The 14,008-nt window shown below is 41.9% G+C and overlaps 1 protein-coding gene across 1 annotated transcript in view; it reads right to left on the bottom strand.

Moving 5' to 3' along the window:
- Positions 1–8,099: 8,099 nt before the first annotated feature.
- Positions 8,100–14,008, bottom strand: part of bsnb (bassoon (presynaptic cytomatrix protein) b) — a 44,722-nt gene continuing 38,813 nt past the window's right edge. Inside the window, exons 7-13 of the mRNA XM_068742407.1 lie at positions 10,807–12,901; positions 9,634–10,454; positions 9,169–9,277; positions 8,934–9,077; positions 8,663–8,718; positions 8,330–8,438; positions 8,100–8,155 (exon numbers count right to left, since the gene is read on the bottom strand). Of these exons, the coding sequence (XP_068598508.1) occupies positions 8,678–8,718; positions 8,934–9,077; positions 9,169–9,277; positions 9,634–10,454; positions 10,807–12,901 (3,210 nt within the window). The 3' untranslated portion in view covers positions 8,100–8,155; positions 8,330–8,438; positions 8,663–8,677. The remainder of the gene's footprint in view (positions 8,156–8,329; positions 8,439–8,662; positions 8,719–8,933; positions 9,078–9,168; positions 9,278–9,633; positions 10,455–10,806; positions 12,902–14,008) is intronic.

Here is a 14,008-nt window from a genome sequence, read left to right as displayed (position 1 = left end):
AATACTGTATATTTTTGTGTTACAGATCCACACAGCACCAAACCACATCTGTCATTTTGTCAAGGAGAGAGAAACGATCATAACTGTTGCTGACACAGAGGCGATATTACCATAAGAGATAACAGCTACATGAACTCTGAAATCCTTCACCTCACTGCAGTCACCTCCCCTCCAAAAAGATGGTTCAATATTGTCTACGTTCAGAATAACGATGTTTGCAGTTTGCTCTTTGCTGATCAATCACTCTGATTTCAGTCACACTTAATAGTAAAGGCCAGTAAGGCTGGACCGCTGAAGATCACTGGCATGTCAGAGCGCAAGGGCGGGTCAACGCCATCAGAGAGGATAAGGATGTGACCACAGGCGACGCTGAGGGGTCTGTGGGGTCGGGGAGACTCCCTATTGGACCATCGTGACATTCTGAAAGGCACCGTGCAATCATTTTGTTAAAATTGTGCCAAATAAGACAAGCGGTTTAAAAATCAGAGACCTCAGACAGTGAGCGTCCAGGCCAGGACGCGTTTCTAGTAGCGGCCCTGGACGACAGTTTGAGGACAGACAGCAGGTGTTAATGTGAAAAGGCGTTCCAGCCCCGCTCGGCTCCGCGCGGTGCAGCGCAACACATGCAGCCTCCTCCTCCTCATCATCATCATCATCATCATCATCATTGTGTATTCTACTACTTCGTCGCCTCCCCGAGCTACAAACGTGCTTCCAAGTGGCCTGTCCAGCCGTCCATCCAATAATGTTCAACCACAGTCTTGCTTGGAAATGCCAAAGAGGCTCCCCGGGCGTGCTTGTATCCTCATTACGCACATGCCTTTTGTTTTGAAATACCTATCTTAATGGCTCCGGCTGCTGACCGGTGTTTAAGACGAACCATGCCTACATTTGCTGCAGCACGGACCGGGTAATTGACAGCTCATTTGGGCCTTGCGTTTTTCGATCGCTCCAGCTCGCTGTGCGTCGAGTACTTGATTACACCAATAACGGACCAAGGAGCGAGCGGAGCCTTTATTTTGAAATACGGCATTGCGCTAACCATTCAGCGCGTCTTTAGAATGCGTATCCCCAGTTTAGCGAGCCTCGGCCGGCCGCGTCGCGGCATTAGACGCCCGCAGGGCGAGAAGGTCCGGTTTCTAAATGTCCTCGTCTGTGCGTTTCTCTCCAGATCGCTGATAAAAACGCGCATTTCTTTGCGTTTATTTTTTCCTGCCATTATCTCTGCAAGGAAAAGCAGACAAGACAAAAATAAAAGATTATACGTACCTCCATCGGTTTTAATTCTTCTCCTTCGCTGCTCCGGACGGCATCTTGTCGCCAGCGTTCACCCCGGCAGCCTCACTCAGCATCCTGCGCTGTCATTGGGCCGCGCACACGCACACGCACACGCACACGCACACGCACACGCACACGCACAGGCACAGGCACACGCTCCCTCTCCTCCTCCTCCTCCACACTCCGGGGAAGCAGCATCATCACTACTGCAAGTGGCAGCTGGCAGGAGGGGAGGGGGTTCTGAGCTTCCCATGATCTCGTTGCTGAATGGAAATCATGGAACGTCCACTCAGATCAGTCAAAAATTGAGCGTTGGTTTCATTTGACCCCTCGTTGCCAGTTTGGCCGAGGTTTTCACATTGCGATGGAGTCACAATAGCCTCTAGTTTAAAGGCGAGGTTGACATGATTCAAAATTATTAAACCATAATTTGTATTAGTAAGTAACCGTGTAGGTGTTGATAGTGTAACGGTTCTATTTCTTTATTGTTTGGGTACCCTTTGACCAATAATTGGACTCTCAGGCATGTAAACTGGGAAAGAGATTGTGAGAGACGGATTCATTCTGGCATTCCATTCATAAAGATTCAACAGAGAGGAGCTGTAATTTTATGGCTGCCAAAAGCTCATGAAATGAGAAGCAAATGTCCATCCGTCCATCCATCAATCCGCCCATCCATCAATCCATCCGTCCCTCCATCCGTTTACTTGTAGATGAGATCGTCTTGCCTACAAGAAAATGGAGAAGTAAATGTTTTGCTGAAAGACCTCTGATCATTAAATTCTCAAAGACTTGATCGCATTCATGAAGACGCTCATTATGAGTCACCTAAGACACGCCCACATGTTGAGTCATCTTATCTTATCCTTGCTCCCGACTGAACTGCAGCAAACATATCTGTTCAAGCTGCAGCGAAATAAAACTATTTTACTAACGCTGCTTCAAACTAACCTGAAGCGATAGAATCAGAATATCTATCGTTGCCTGCTCCCCTTTGCCCTAAAATATACTCACAATATATACTACTTATATTGTATGATTGGGATAATATACATAAGTATAGCTTGAACAATACGGTCCATTGAAAATCGTGTTTTGGTTTACGCGCTCTTTGCTGGATCTTGGCTCTTCTGGTTCTCAGCCCAGACGCTTTGCTTGAGGCGGTGAAGCAAGTGATTTGATCTTTTTCCTGTCACAGTTTTCTCTGACACATTTTTATGATTGTTCATTTGGGTCTCCCACCAATGAAGTCACTCTGCTTTCCCTCTTCCTGCTCTTTCACATTCTAATTGCTGCTCGGCCTAAACACGTGAAGTGATTACATCAAGCCAGAATCACAAATGTTTTTGTTGTTGTTGTTTTTTAGAAATAAGCCTGGATTCATATAATAGTCAACGACGAGATATAATAACGTAAAATAATAATACCACATGACCCATGCAACACTTTGCATAACCTCTTTTAGCAAAAGCAGTTCATTTGTATATGATTATATCCTGTTTTTGTGAATATTTTTTGCATTTTGGCCGTTCAGGATCCGTCTTTGGACCTTAGCTCCTTGTTGGTCGCTGGTTGCCCTGCCACCATGGCTGTATGAAGGCTTTCCTCATACATGGTTAACGTACATGAATATTAAATATCAAGCTGACATTTGTTCTACTGTTGCTAAGCAGCACTTCAAAATGAGGTTAAAAGTCAAATTAACATTTATTAACATGGTGGTCATGTCATTATTTAACAACTAAAAGACATGAGTCTAATGGAGATTTTGTCAGAATGGGAATTTCATCATTTGCTCCTTCCAACTCTGTAAAGGAGGAGGACGAGATCTGGCAGGACAACCAGGACGAAGTGGTCCGCCTACAAAAATTCCTGCAAAAGACAGAGCAGGAGCTCGCTGAGGCCGAGCTGTATGCCCTTCACCACAGGGAGGTGCTATGTGAGCTGTACAACATGAAGGAATCCGAAATAGCTATACAAAAAACCCTTTTTTTGCAAGTATTTATTGTGTGACTTAAGTGAATGAAAACATAACTTCCTTTCATTTTTCTGACAAGCAAAGTGCTGTTGCCCACAACAGAAATGACTGCCTTGCTCAAAGTCACCTGGCATATACAGAAGTTTTTACATACACATACAGTAGTTCTCTGTATGTGCTCTCATCTCTGCCTTCAGCAGCTACTACACAACTTCCCATCCGTGTCCCGTTGCTGGTTGCTTGCAAATACACAGAGACTGAACACGACAACCACAATATATTCCTTTTATTTTTATTCTTCTCTCTGTTTGGAAATTGCAGGGTCAATATCGTCATAATCACATTACTTGACATGATGCACCAAAATTTACAATACCTGTTTACAAATACACTGAATAGAACACAAGTTTCACAATGGATGCACGACTGACATTTTGCCCATTGCACTTACAACAGTGAATGACAGTTTCCAGATTTTTTGTTTCTTTTTTCCCTTGCTGCTTCCCTTTACCTTCTTTACGTTGCAGATAAAGTCCACCTCACGCATCCTACTCTACAATCGCTTTGGAGGTTTTTTCTTCTTGTTTTACAGCACAATATGTATAGAATCCATACACTGACTGGAGAAGCTTCTGAAATGACTTTTGTTCCACTGTTGTAAACAGTCAATACAAGTCAGCCACATACACTATGCTTATGCAATAATTAGAATATTAATCATTATTATTCCATCATGATCCTCTTTAATGTGGTAATAAATATTCTTTTAATACACAAAAGTTGGCAGAAAAATACGGCATGGATGCACATGATAGCCGTACTCAAAACTGAAAAGCTGTACAGAAGAATTGTTATTTACAGTAAAAATGTGTCGTTCTACCTCTCTGTCAATCAGACGGCTGCTTGAAGGCTTTTTTTTTTGTGTCTCATGCACCTCATATTGACCTGACTGCATCTCCTCCTTGTGTTTTGTTAAAGCTCTCACACTGTTCAGTTGGAAGAACTCCACATTTCTGCACATCCTCAAGCAGCAAGTGCTACCACTCAGGCTTGTGCTTTCAACGTGACATGCCCTGATTTGTGAATGACTTGTTGAACATTTGACTCGTCAACATTCTCTATGCTGACCTGTGGATAAACCTTGGTGAAATCATGCCAAACCTTTTTTTTTTTTTTATTCAGCTATAACTTCCAAGAATATAAAATCTAACCATGCACCTTCCCTGTGTTTTGGCTGCTGAGTGGTTTAATTAACAATGAACTATCTGACAGAAGCATTCCATTCATCCCACAGGTTATACTGACAACCAATATGTACATTGACAGGTATTAATGAAAGGTGCTGGCCATCTGTATTACAGGTTTATAGCAGCACAGACAGTCACTGCAAGCCAAACACTGAGGAGCCCAGGTCAGCCAAAATGCACACAAACTGATTAAAGGCTCAGCCAGACAAGCCACACGAACCCATGCTTCAAAGCAACATGATGGTGGACATTCAAAACTGACAGTTTACACAGTTTACCCTTTGGCAACAAGTACCCCAAGTGGGGAGTTAGGGGTCGAAACATGCCACGAAAATGAAAACAATTCTAATTCAATATTCAAATTCATACAGACAAGTAGCGAAGTAAAAACATTTTCATTGCCTTTTTTGGCTTCTTTAATTAATTAATTTCTTTCTTTTTTTTTATACATTGATGATAATAAACAGTTTCAGGCTGAATCACTTCCAGGTTCAAAATGAGTTATTGCATAGAACATTTGAATTGTTTAATTGCTTTGATTCTCGTGTGCGTATGTGTGTGTAGCTATGGCTGTGCACGTGTCTGTGTGTGTGAGAGTGTCATTGCAGAAACAGGCAGTGGGCCCCGCTTTGCTAGTTGGTGAATTTGTAACCTCATTATTCAGCAGGAGGATAACAATTCTATTCAGTGGTGAAGACATTTAACCTTGGCTCTGACGTCAAACTAAGATGCAAAGTTTGTCGTGTGTGTGTGTGTGTATACATGTTTAAGAAAGTGATATCAAGATAGAATTTAATAATGTAAAAGTTTCTACTAGTCTTATGCATCCGCACATTAAATCCATGTATGGAGTCTGGACACAGTACTGTGGTTGTAAACCCTCTGAAAATTGTATTACATCTATTTATTGATAGATTTGTTTGATATTTCCCATCGCTAATTTGAACAACAATTACATGATTGTGCTATATAACATTTTCTGCATGCTATTGCTTGTAAAAATCAACAGGCAAATCATTTGATGCAGGAAAGCAGATGCAAACAAATAAGTGAAAAATATCAAGTTTTACAAAATAAAAACATAGAACAAAATAAAGAACGTCACCAAGGAGTGATCCATAAATACACAAAAGACAAGTTGACATAATTAGATCTTTGATTTGTTTTATGTACAGACAATACTATACAGCTGTGTAAAAAGAAATGACATGGACAATTTAAAACACGTGAGGTATACAAGTAAAAATATGTACTGAATAAGGCTCTTTCATTCAGTGAATATGAGGCAAAAATGAAAAGAAACTAGACGATGAGACAAATCAACAAAAATGTTTAAGTCCGAAAGGACTTCCTCCTTTTAATAGTCAGACCCCAGAGCTTTTTACTCAGCCCCGTGGCTTACTATAACAATGGCTTTGTGATGGCTAATAAAGAGCCGTGGCCACGCTGTCATTTGGTCCTCTCATCTGTGTGAATCTCACACTTGTGGGCACACTGGTAATAATTCCTTTCCCTACAAACCTACAACAATAATTAGTGGCATCTCATCGGTGGAGGAGTGTTGACATGGTCTTTTTTTTCCCAGTGCATTTTCATGGTCCATTCGGTACACAATGAAACAAAAAGGAGAGGAATAAAAAAAACAACAATCAAAGAAAGGGTCAAATTCCCTGTACTGGAATGTACTGGAGACATCAGAGAGTCCAAGCATTCAAGAATTGTGGTGGCGTCATCAGGTGGGTTGTCATTGCCGTGATACACCTCGTCTACTTCAGGCATGTGGTGTCATTGTGGGTTAAGCATCAGTATCTTTGGTCGCAGGAAAACCTATGAAAAACCACCTTTTTTGCTCTTTTTTTATTTTGCATGAAAAAGACTCTGAGGACATTCATTTAGAATCAAGCATCCTTGCCAGAAGTGGAGTCTTCAGACATGAATGGTGCTTTGTGAAAATCCCTGCAGAGGGCGATGTGAGGCTTCCTCTACTGGTCTATTCCTCCCACGATTGCAAGGTGCCTCAGCCAGAAAACCTTTTACTATCACACAGATTCCTCGACCATTCATTATTGACCATTGTTGTACTCCTGAAATACAGAGGGTATATGTCATTGTTAGAAATAAATTGTTGATGAGTAATATCACATAATCAAGCCCAAACACATTCACACATTACTGCTGTATCATATAATAAAATATACAGTGGGGCAAAAATTGTGCAAGTTATCCCACTTAAATAGATTAGGTCTGTAATTTTCATTATAGCTACACGTCAACTGTGAAATTTTTTTTTTAATTAAAGCAAATTGTATGATATTTGAACAATTTATTTGTATAATGGTACAGAAAATAAATATCTGGTCAATAGCAAAAGTTCAACTCAATTCATCTTGTCCTCAATATGGAACAGTTGTCCTGTCCCCTTTACAGAAAAGCAGCCCCAAAGCATAACGTTTCCACCCCCATGCTTCACAGTGGGCATGGAGATTGTCAGTGATCTCGTATTTCTTCTAGTTTCTGATAGTAATTGATCCAGCAGTTGACCTCTTCTCACGAAGCTGCTTGCCTATTGTAGATCTGCTAATCCCAGCCTTGTGCAGGCCTAACATTTTGTCCCTGGTGTCCTTGGACAGCTCTCTGGTCTTAGCCGTGGCGGAGGCTGGAGTCTGACTGTTTGAAGGTGTCTTTTATGTAGATAACGAGTTCAAACAGGTGCCATTAATAGAGGTAATGAGTGAAGGATAGAAGAGCTTCTTAAAGAAATAACAGGTCTGTGAGAGCCAGAATTATTGCTTGTTTTAGGGGCCACATATTTATTTTACAAAATAATTTACAAATAAATTGTTCAAAAATCATACAATGTGATTTCCTGGATTTTTCTTTCCCTTGACGCTGACTTCTGATTTTAATGGAGTGCAAACACAGACAGCATAACAGTTGAAAGATAAACCATAATTCAAATGAGCCACAACTTCATCCTGTGCAAGTCACAACCGGTGTTTCAACATCCAGTAATAAATAAAGGGCATTGAAGTTTTTTTTATTTGTGCTTCTGTAGTTCTGCTCCATTGAGCGGAATTAGTAGATTAGCTCATTCTGCCGCAGAACAAATTATGCTTCAATGATTTTGATTCTGTGTGGCTGCATGTGCTCCTTTCACCGTCTGTCTTTGCATGTGTGACATTAAAGCAAAGCCACATTTAGCCCTATCATGCTAATTATAGCCCAGTGTGCTTGGCCCAGATTATTGGATGCTTGTGGAGTCATAAGGAACATCACTCTGGTGCTGACCTCTGGCTTAACGAATAGCTGAAGTAGACTGTGAATTTCACCTAACCTTACGCATCAGAGAAACAATGAAATGAAACAAACAAAACGAAAATAGATGTTATACATATTATAATGCATAATAATAATATTATATTATTTGTGCTCATGATAGTTACTTACCAATGGTCCAGTGAGGCACCATCCTTCTAAGACTCCAGTTTGGACAAGGCATCCATCTATTTGAGGCCTCCACAGCCCTCTGCTCATGTCTTGTAACACCGTGCTGACAAAGAATTCCACCTTATTTAATTCACTTCAGTTTTGTGACCATGTCTGGGGAATTCACTGCTGACAAGGCATCCTTTGATTCTAGTTCTGTTCAGAGCTAGTTGTTGGGGAAAGGTACATTGGATCAGTCCGAATATACCATTACAGTATTTAATCAGTCATCACTTCTATGCTAGTACTGAGCTGATAAAACACTGAATTCAGAAGAATCGAACAATCCACAAAAAAATCCCTTTCTCAAGGGATAAATAAGAGTCAATGAGATACTCACTGATGCACTCAGGATCTTCTTCTATTTGCTCTATAATTTTAAACTCAGTTGCAATTTCATAGGTTTTCCTTGTACAAAGCTACCAGTCCATCTCCTTTCTGTGCATACCCTGGAAAAAGAGCATAGCAGATTTGAAATGAACAAGTTAAGCATGATACCATCACAATATCATTTTCCAAACATCCACAATGTGTAATGAGGAAGATTCCAGATTTCTGCTGATCAGCAGACGGCCAACTCTTGTCTCCTATTTTAAAGTCAATCCATGATTCTACATTCAAAGTAAGATCACAACATTTTTACTTGTTCCCAGAACCTGTAACTAACCCTTACCTTCCGCTCTTCGGTTCACCAAAATGAAGTGAACTTCTTTCCAAGGCCAGACAAAGCTGCAGGAAGGACAAATAGGAAAATATGGGAAAAAAACACAAACCAAACCATGACACACAAATTCATTATTTTCTAGTATGTTTTTTTTTTCTTACTATATTAACAGCCTCAATTTTTAAAACCCAAACTAAAATACAGGCTGTTTAACATGTTAACAAGACAAAGAAAATATACATTTAAAAAATGTAAACACTGTATTTATTAATATGTGTACCGTCTCCAAGCTTTCCCGCCTGCTCTGCTGCTCCTCCTTGCAAAATCTTGGTGAGAACATTTTCCCCCTCCGCAGGCGCCTGTCCTGCAGCACTGCCTATGCCCACAGGCTTGCTACCAATCCCAACAGGTGCAGCCTTGGAGCCTTTAAACAAGAAAGAATTTAATCATCACATTTGGTCTCATTTGCTTGTGGTTAACTTGGATTTTATGGAAATGGTGGAACTGACGCCTACCAATGCCTGTTAAAGGTGGTGTAGCTATTTTGGTGGGTTGAGGTGCTGTTGGGACTGTTAGAGGTTTCATTCCTGTGACTGCTCCGGCAGGAGTAGCATCCATTTTTGACTGTTGAGATAAATAGAGATTTAGGTTTAGATTTAAGTTTAAGTTTGTGCTACAACACATGTCAAATTAATATAAAATACAGTATGCGAGATAACCTTTTAGGGGTGCAAAACCTTGAATTATGCAATTTAGCAAAAATAATATTATAATATTATATTATAAATTATATATATATAGTTTCCCTGGTTGGGAACACCGGCTGTAGCCTTACAATTTTATGGTTAAAGCTTTCATCTGTCATTATAACTCAGTACACAATAATGTCTGACTGTATAAGTAGCACATCCTCAATGAACACATAAGGCAAAGACATTTGCAGGAAGTAAGGTAAAAGTAGGTTAAAGTCTACTCACAACTGTAGTGGAAGGATGTCCTGTTGCAGACACTGCTGGCTGACGTCCCTGTTGTGGTGCTTGGCTAGATTTGACTTGCTGCTGTGCTGGTCCAGCTACTGTAGTGGTGGGTGTATGCTGGATGTTCTGAGGTGCCTGGCTGTGTGGCAGTGGTTGTTGTTGTTGTTGTTGTTGTTGTTGTGCACTCTGGTGATGGTGCTGCTGAGGCACCTGGGTGCCCTCAATCTCAGAGCCTGGATGTCTCCCAGGCTGTCCCTGACCTGACCGCTGTTGGCCAGCGTGGCTCTGAGGAGGCTGTTGTTGCTGTGGTTTAGGCCCTGCTGCATATGGGTCCTGCCTTCTGGAGGCTGTGCGATCTCCCTGGGGTCTCTGACTCCGCCCTCCAGTGCCATGGGGATGACCAGAGTCGCGAGAGAAGTCGCCTGAGTTTCGTGGGCTTGCCTGGGTGGAACGAGAGTCTGGACCGCTTCTTCTTTGTGTAGACGAAGAGGTTCTACCATCAGAGCGGGTAGATGGGTCTCTGGGTTGTGTTCTGGAAGAACGGGAGGATCTAGGATCCTCTGAAGAGTGGCGAGAAGAGCTGTGCCTGCCAGAGCTATTGCCATGGTGACGGTGGTCCCGTGATGATGTGGCGGTGGAGTGCCTTTGTTGGTTACACTCATCCTGAGGATATTCTTCCGGAGGTTCATCATAATCATGGTAGGTGTGTTTACCACGCCTCCCTGTGGATGAGTGGCCTCCACTTCCATGATGTCTTGATCGATCAGAACGGGCCTCTCGTGGCTTCTCAAACCAATCAGTCTCCTCTTGACTCAAATGATATGCTTTTTAAAACCAAAACAACCATTGTTAGACTCTTATTTTATGTGACAAGAGGAGTAGCATGCACACTGACGTCATGCAAAATAACTGAAAAAACATTCTCCACTTCCCAGAGTCATTCAACTTTTTGAAGAATTCCACAGGCAAAAAACAAACAAACAAAATTAAAAAAACACCTCAAAAAACTGACATGACAGCGCACTTGGTGCATGCAAAAAAGAGATATAAAACATGCATTTAAAAAAAATAAAGTTAAAAAATACCCTTTTCAAAATGCCAGCATGCAGTCATTTTCCAGTGCACTTTAAAATTGGGTAAAATGTATATCAAGGACAATACATTAGCACCAGTTACCTTCACTGTCAGAAACTGCACAGTGCATGTCATCTACGAGGTAAGGGTCATCTGGTTTGTAGACATGACTCCTAGGCATGTCTTTCTTATGGTGGTCCTGGACATCTGGCAACGAATGGCTGGAGCCATATTGGTTCCTTACATCATGGGTGTCTGATATGCCAGAACCTCTTCCTATGCCCACAGGCTTCCCAACAGGACTAAGTGGGCTCTCCTCCTCAGAATTCTGGCTGCGCATTGGAGGCCTTCCACTGCGGCTGCTTCTCTGAGACCTTTCCATGGCATCTCTCTCGTAGGATTTGCTTCTATGGCTGGTTGCATCTCTGGTGGAAATCTTGTCAATACCATATCCAGTAGACCTGGACCTACCAGAGCTGTACATTCGATCCTGCTCCTCAAGACCCTCACGACTGGTGCCATAGTACTTCTGTTGGTCATATACATTCTTTTTCATCCCATAGGTAACGTCATCCTGATGCTTCTTTGATCTGGACACAACTGTGCAGGTGCCTCCTGTTGATGTTGTCATTGTGTAGGAGGCAAGGTCACTCTCCACATCCCGTGCTTCCTCGATAGGGGAGAATTTAGATATTTTCTGTTCCATTCCCTGCTTCCTGTGCTTACTACGTTTAGAGGATACTACTGCAGGGGCAAGATTTTTGGGTGTGAGTTTGTGGCTGCTAGAGTTGCTTCTTGATGAGTGTTTATAATCATCATAATAATAGGAAGAGCCACCACTCACTGTGGTGCTGGTGCGATTATCCACTGTACCCTGGTAACCCATTGTACCTGCAGATCGGCCATAAGCATCCACAGGCTCATCATCAGGCCTACCATAGGCATTCCCACGTGCAGGGCTATTCTCACTTTGGTACCGTCCTCCTACAGGATGGGTTAGAGCATCAATGGATTGGTTAGCATTGTCTTTTGTCAACTCACTAATGTCATCAATCATGACATAGTTTCGAGAAATATTCTGCTCCAGGTTAGAAGTATAGAGTCCATCTGAAGGATAAGCCGAGGTGGGACTCTCCACACTGTGAGTCACACCAGGCTCAGGGGCATGATATTGTCCATATGCATTGCTGTAGACTAAACCAAAGTTGCTGTCTGCACCTGATATGGCCACTGACACTGCTGGGTTGCTGATTACCTCATAGTTGGTGGGGAGTTTTTGCTCAAGGTCAGCCAAAGATGTTTGTCGTGGTCTTTGATGGACTGTAAGGATCTCTGCCTGGGGCTGGTAGGGGAGACCGGGCTGGAAGGTGCTATGGCTGGGATAAGGAAGGGTCTGGCCTGGCATTGGCTGACCAGGTGGATGGAAACCTTGGTGGCCATGCTGCTGCATGCCAAGGTCTGCCTGGTAGGAAGTCTGGCTATACATGCGGGATGAATATGTTCCCTGGTTCTGGTAGACAGGGCCTGGTGGGGGGTGGGGCTGGAATGTTCCTGGTTGGGGGGCAGATGATGACGAGTACTGAGGAGGTTGGAAACCTATCTGTTGGTAAGCTGAGTTGGGCTGCTGTGTTGATGGTTGAGTTTGAGGGTATGGATAAGATATATAGGATGAGGTTGAAGGATACTGGGAGGTTGCATTGAAATCATTAGAAAACTGACTTAGTGGTGCAGTACTGGGCCTTGTGAGCAATCCATTGGCATCAAAGGTTGCTGTTGCAGCTGCCATTCTGAAGTTATTAAGCTCACTGTCTGACATATAGTCCCTAGCATCACCCATACATCTGAGGTAAGCCAGGTCTCTCCTCTCTCGCTCCTTCACCATGGTCTCCTTTCGTTGGGTGATGCCAAGCTCTAAGTATCGTAGCTTGGCATCAATTTCTTTCTCTTCTTCCTCTAGTTCAGCCTGCTGCTTACGCAGCTTGGAGGATTCTTGTTCCACTGCTTTCAATTCACTAAGTAGACCAGCCTTGGTGACTCCCTGGGTAGGTCTTGGTAGAACTCTCTGAGACATGCCAGGAGAACTGTACATTTGTGCTGGAGTAACAATAGGCTGTGAAGACTCCCCTGGAGGGGGGCTGGGGAGAGTCCGCTTTACTTTTCTCATCAGAGAGTTCTGCTGCTGCTGCAGGGAGGCCATCTGCTAGGAGAGACATAAAGACATAAGACAACACTCAGCTATGAACAGAATGTGTTTATGTAAATCAGAGTCATTATTGTACACTGGGTAGTCACAGAGGTTGCATCAAACTTAAGACCTCAGTGAAAATCTATGTATCAAGTTATGCTGTCAGACCACTTTATGTCAAATACTTTATGTACTATCACTGACAACACATGTATGTAAGTTAAGACATACTGAATAAATATGTTCCAGTGAAGCCAATGACAGTGATTCTTTTAAGTTTATGAGTGATAATTAATGTGAAGTAAAGTGTTTAGTTACGGAAGTCAGTGTATTAAAAACAAAGCGCCTCTAAGACATTGCAATGATGACTGCAATTTATCCACATCATACTGAACAAATAATCTAGCACTCTTATTAAAACAAAATGTATATTATAGTACCAAATATTGTGCTTGACCAAGCAAAATATGTGCTTTTTCATTTCTACATTAATAAACCATGAATATCAGAAATGCTTTTTTTTTTTTTTTTTTTACAAATTGCCTTGAGACAGTTGTAATGAAGCAACTATGCCTTGATTTCATTGAAATGCAAAATGGCATTTATTTCCTCTTTACAACTTTTGATAAATGTAAGTAAAGCATTATTTTCCACTGTTTGTACAGGTAAGTGTAGTCAACAATTATGAATGGTAGTCTAACACTTTTTTGGTGGCTCCATGGTGTTTTTGTAAAGTACAGTATTTACAACAGAGCTGTTTGCTTCTCAGACTACTTTTTGAATGAGTGCAGAGCAATGTTAATTTACTTTGACCATCTGCTAACAATCAATAAGACAGCAAAGCACCAGCACATTATACGTGCCCCTGGCAACTCGTAAAGTTTTGCCAGATATAGAAGACAACACAAACAGGGGGTTCTCTCATCAGAACATTAGCCTTCTGGCTTATCAGCTGTCCAAACAAAGCATATTCTGCAGATATGGTATGTTAGACAGGACTACTACTACTGTTGTCTACTAATACTACTACTACGATTACTACTACTACTACTACTATTACTTTAATTTCACGACTATTCAATGCTAATTGCTTCATGAATATGTGTAATTATCAACTTA

This window comes from Brachionichthys hirsutus, chromosome 8, assembly GCF_040956055.1.
Source record: "Brachionichthys hirsutus isolate HB-005 chromosome 8, CSIRO-AGI_Bhir_v1, whole genome shotgun sequence".
NCBI lineage: Eukaryota > Metazoa > Chordata > Actinopteri > Lophiiformes > Brachionichthyidae > Brachionichthys > Brachionichthys hirsutus.
Note: the sequence above shows the minus strand (reverse complement) of the source record. Positions and strands in the feature narration are given on the sequence as shown.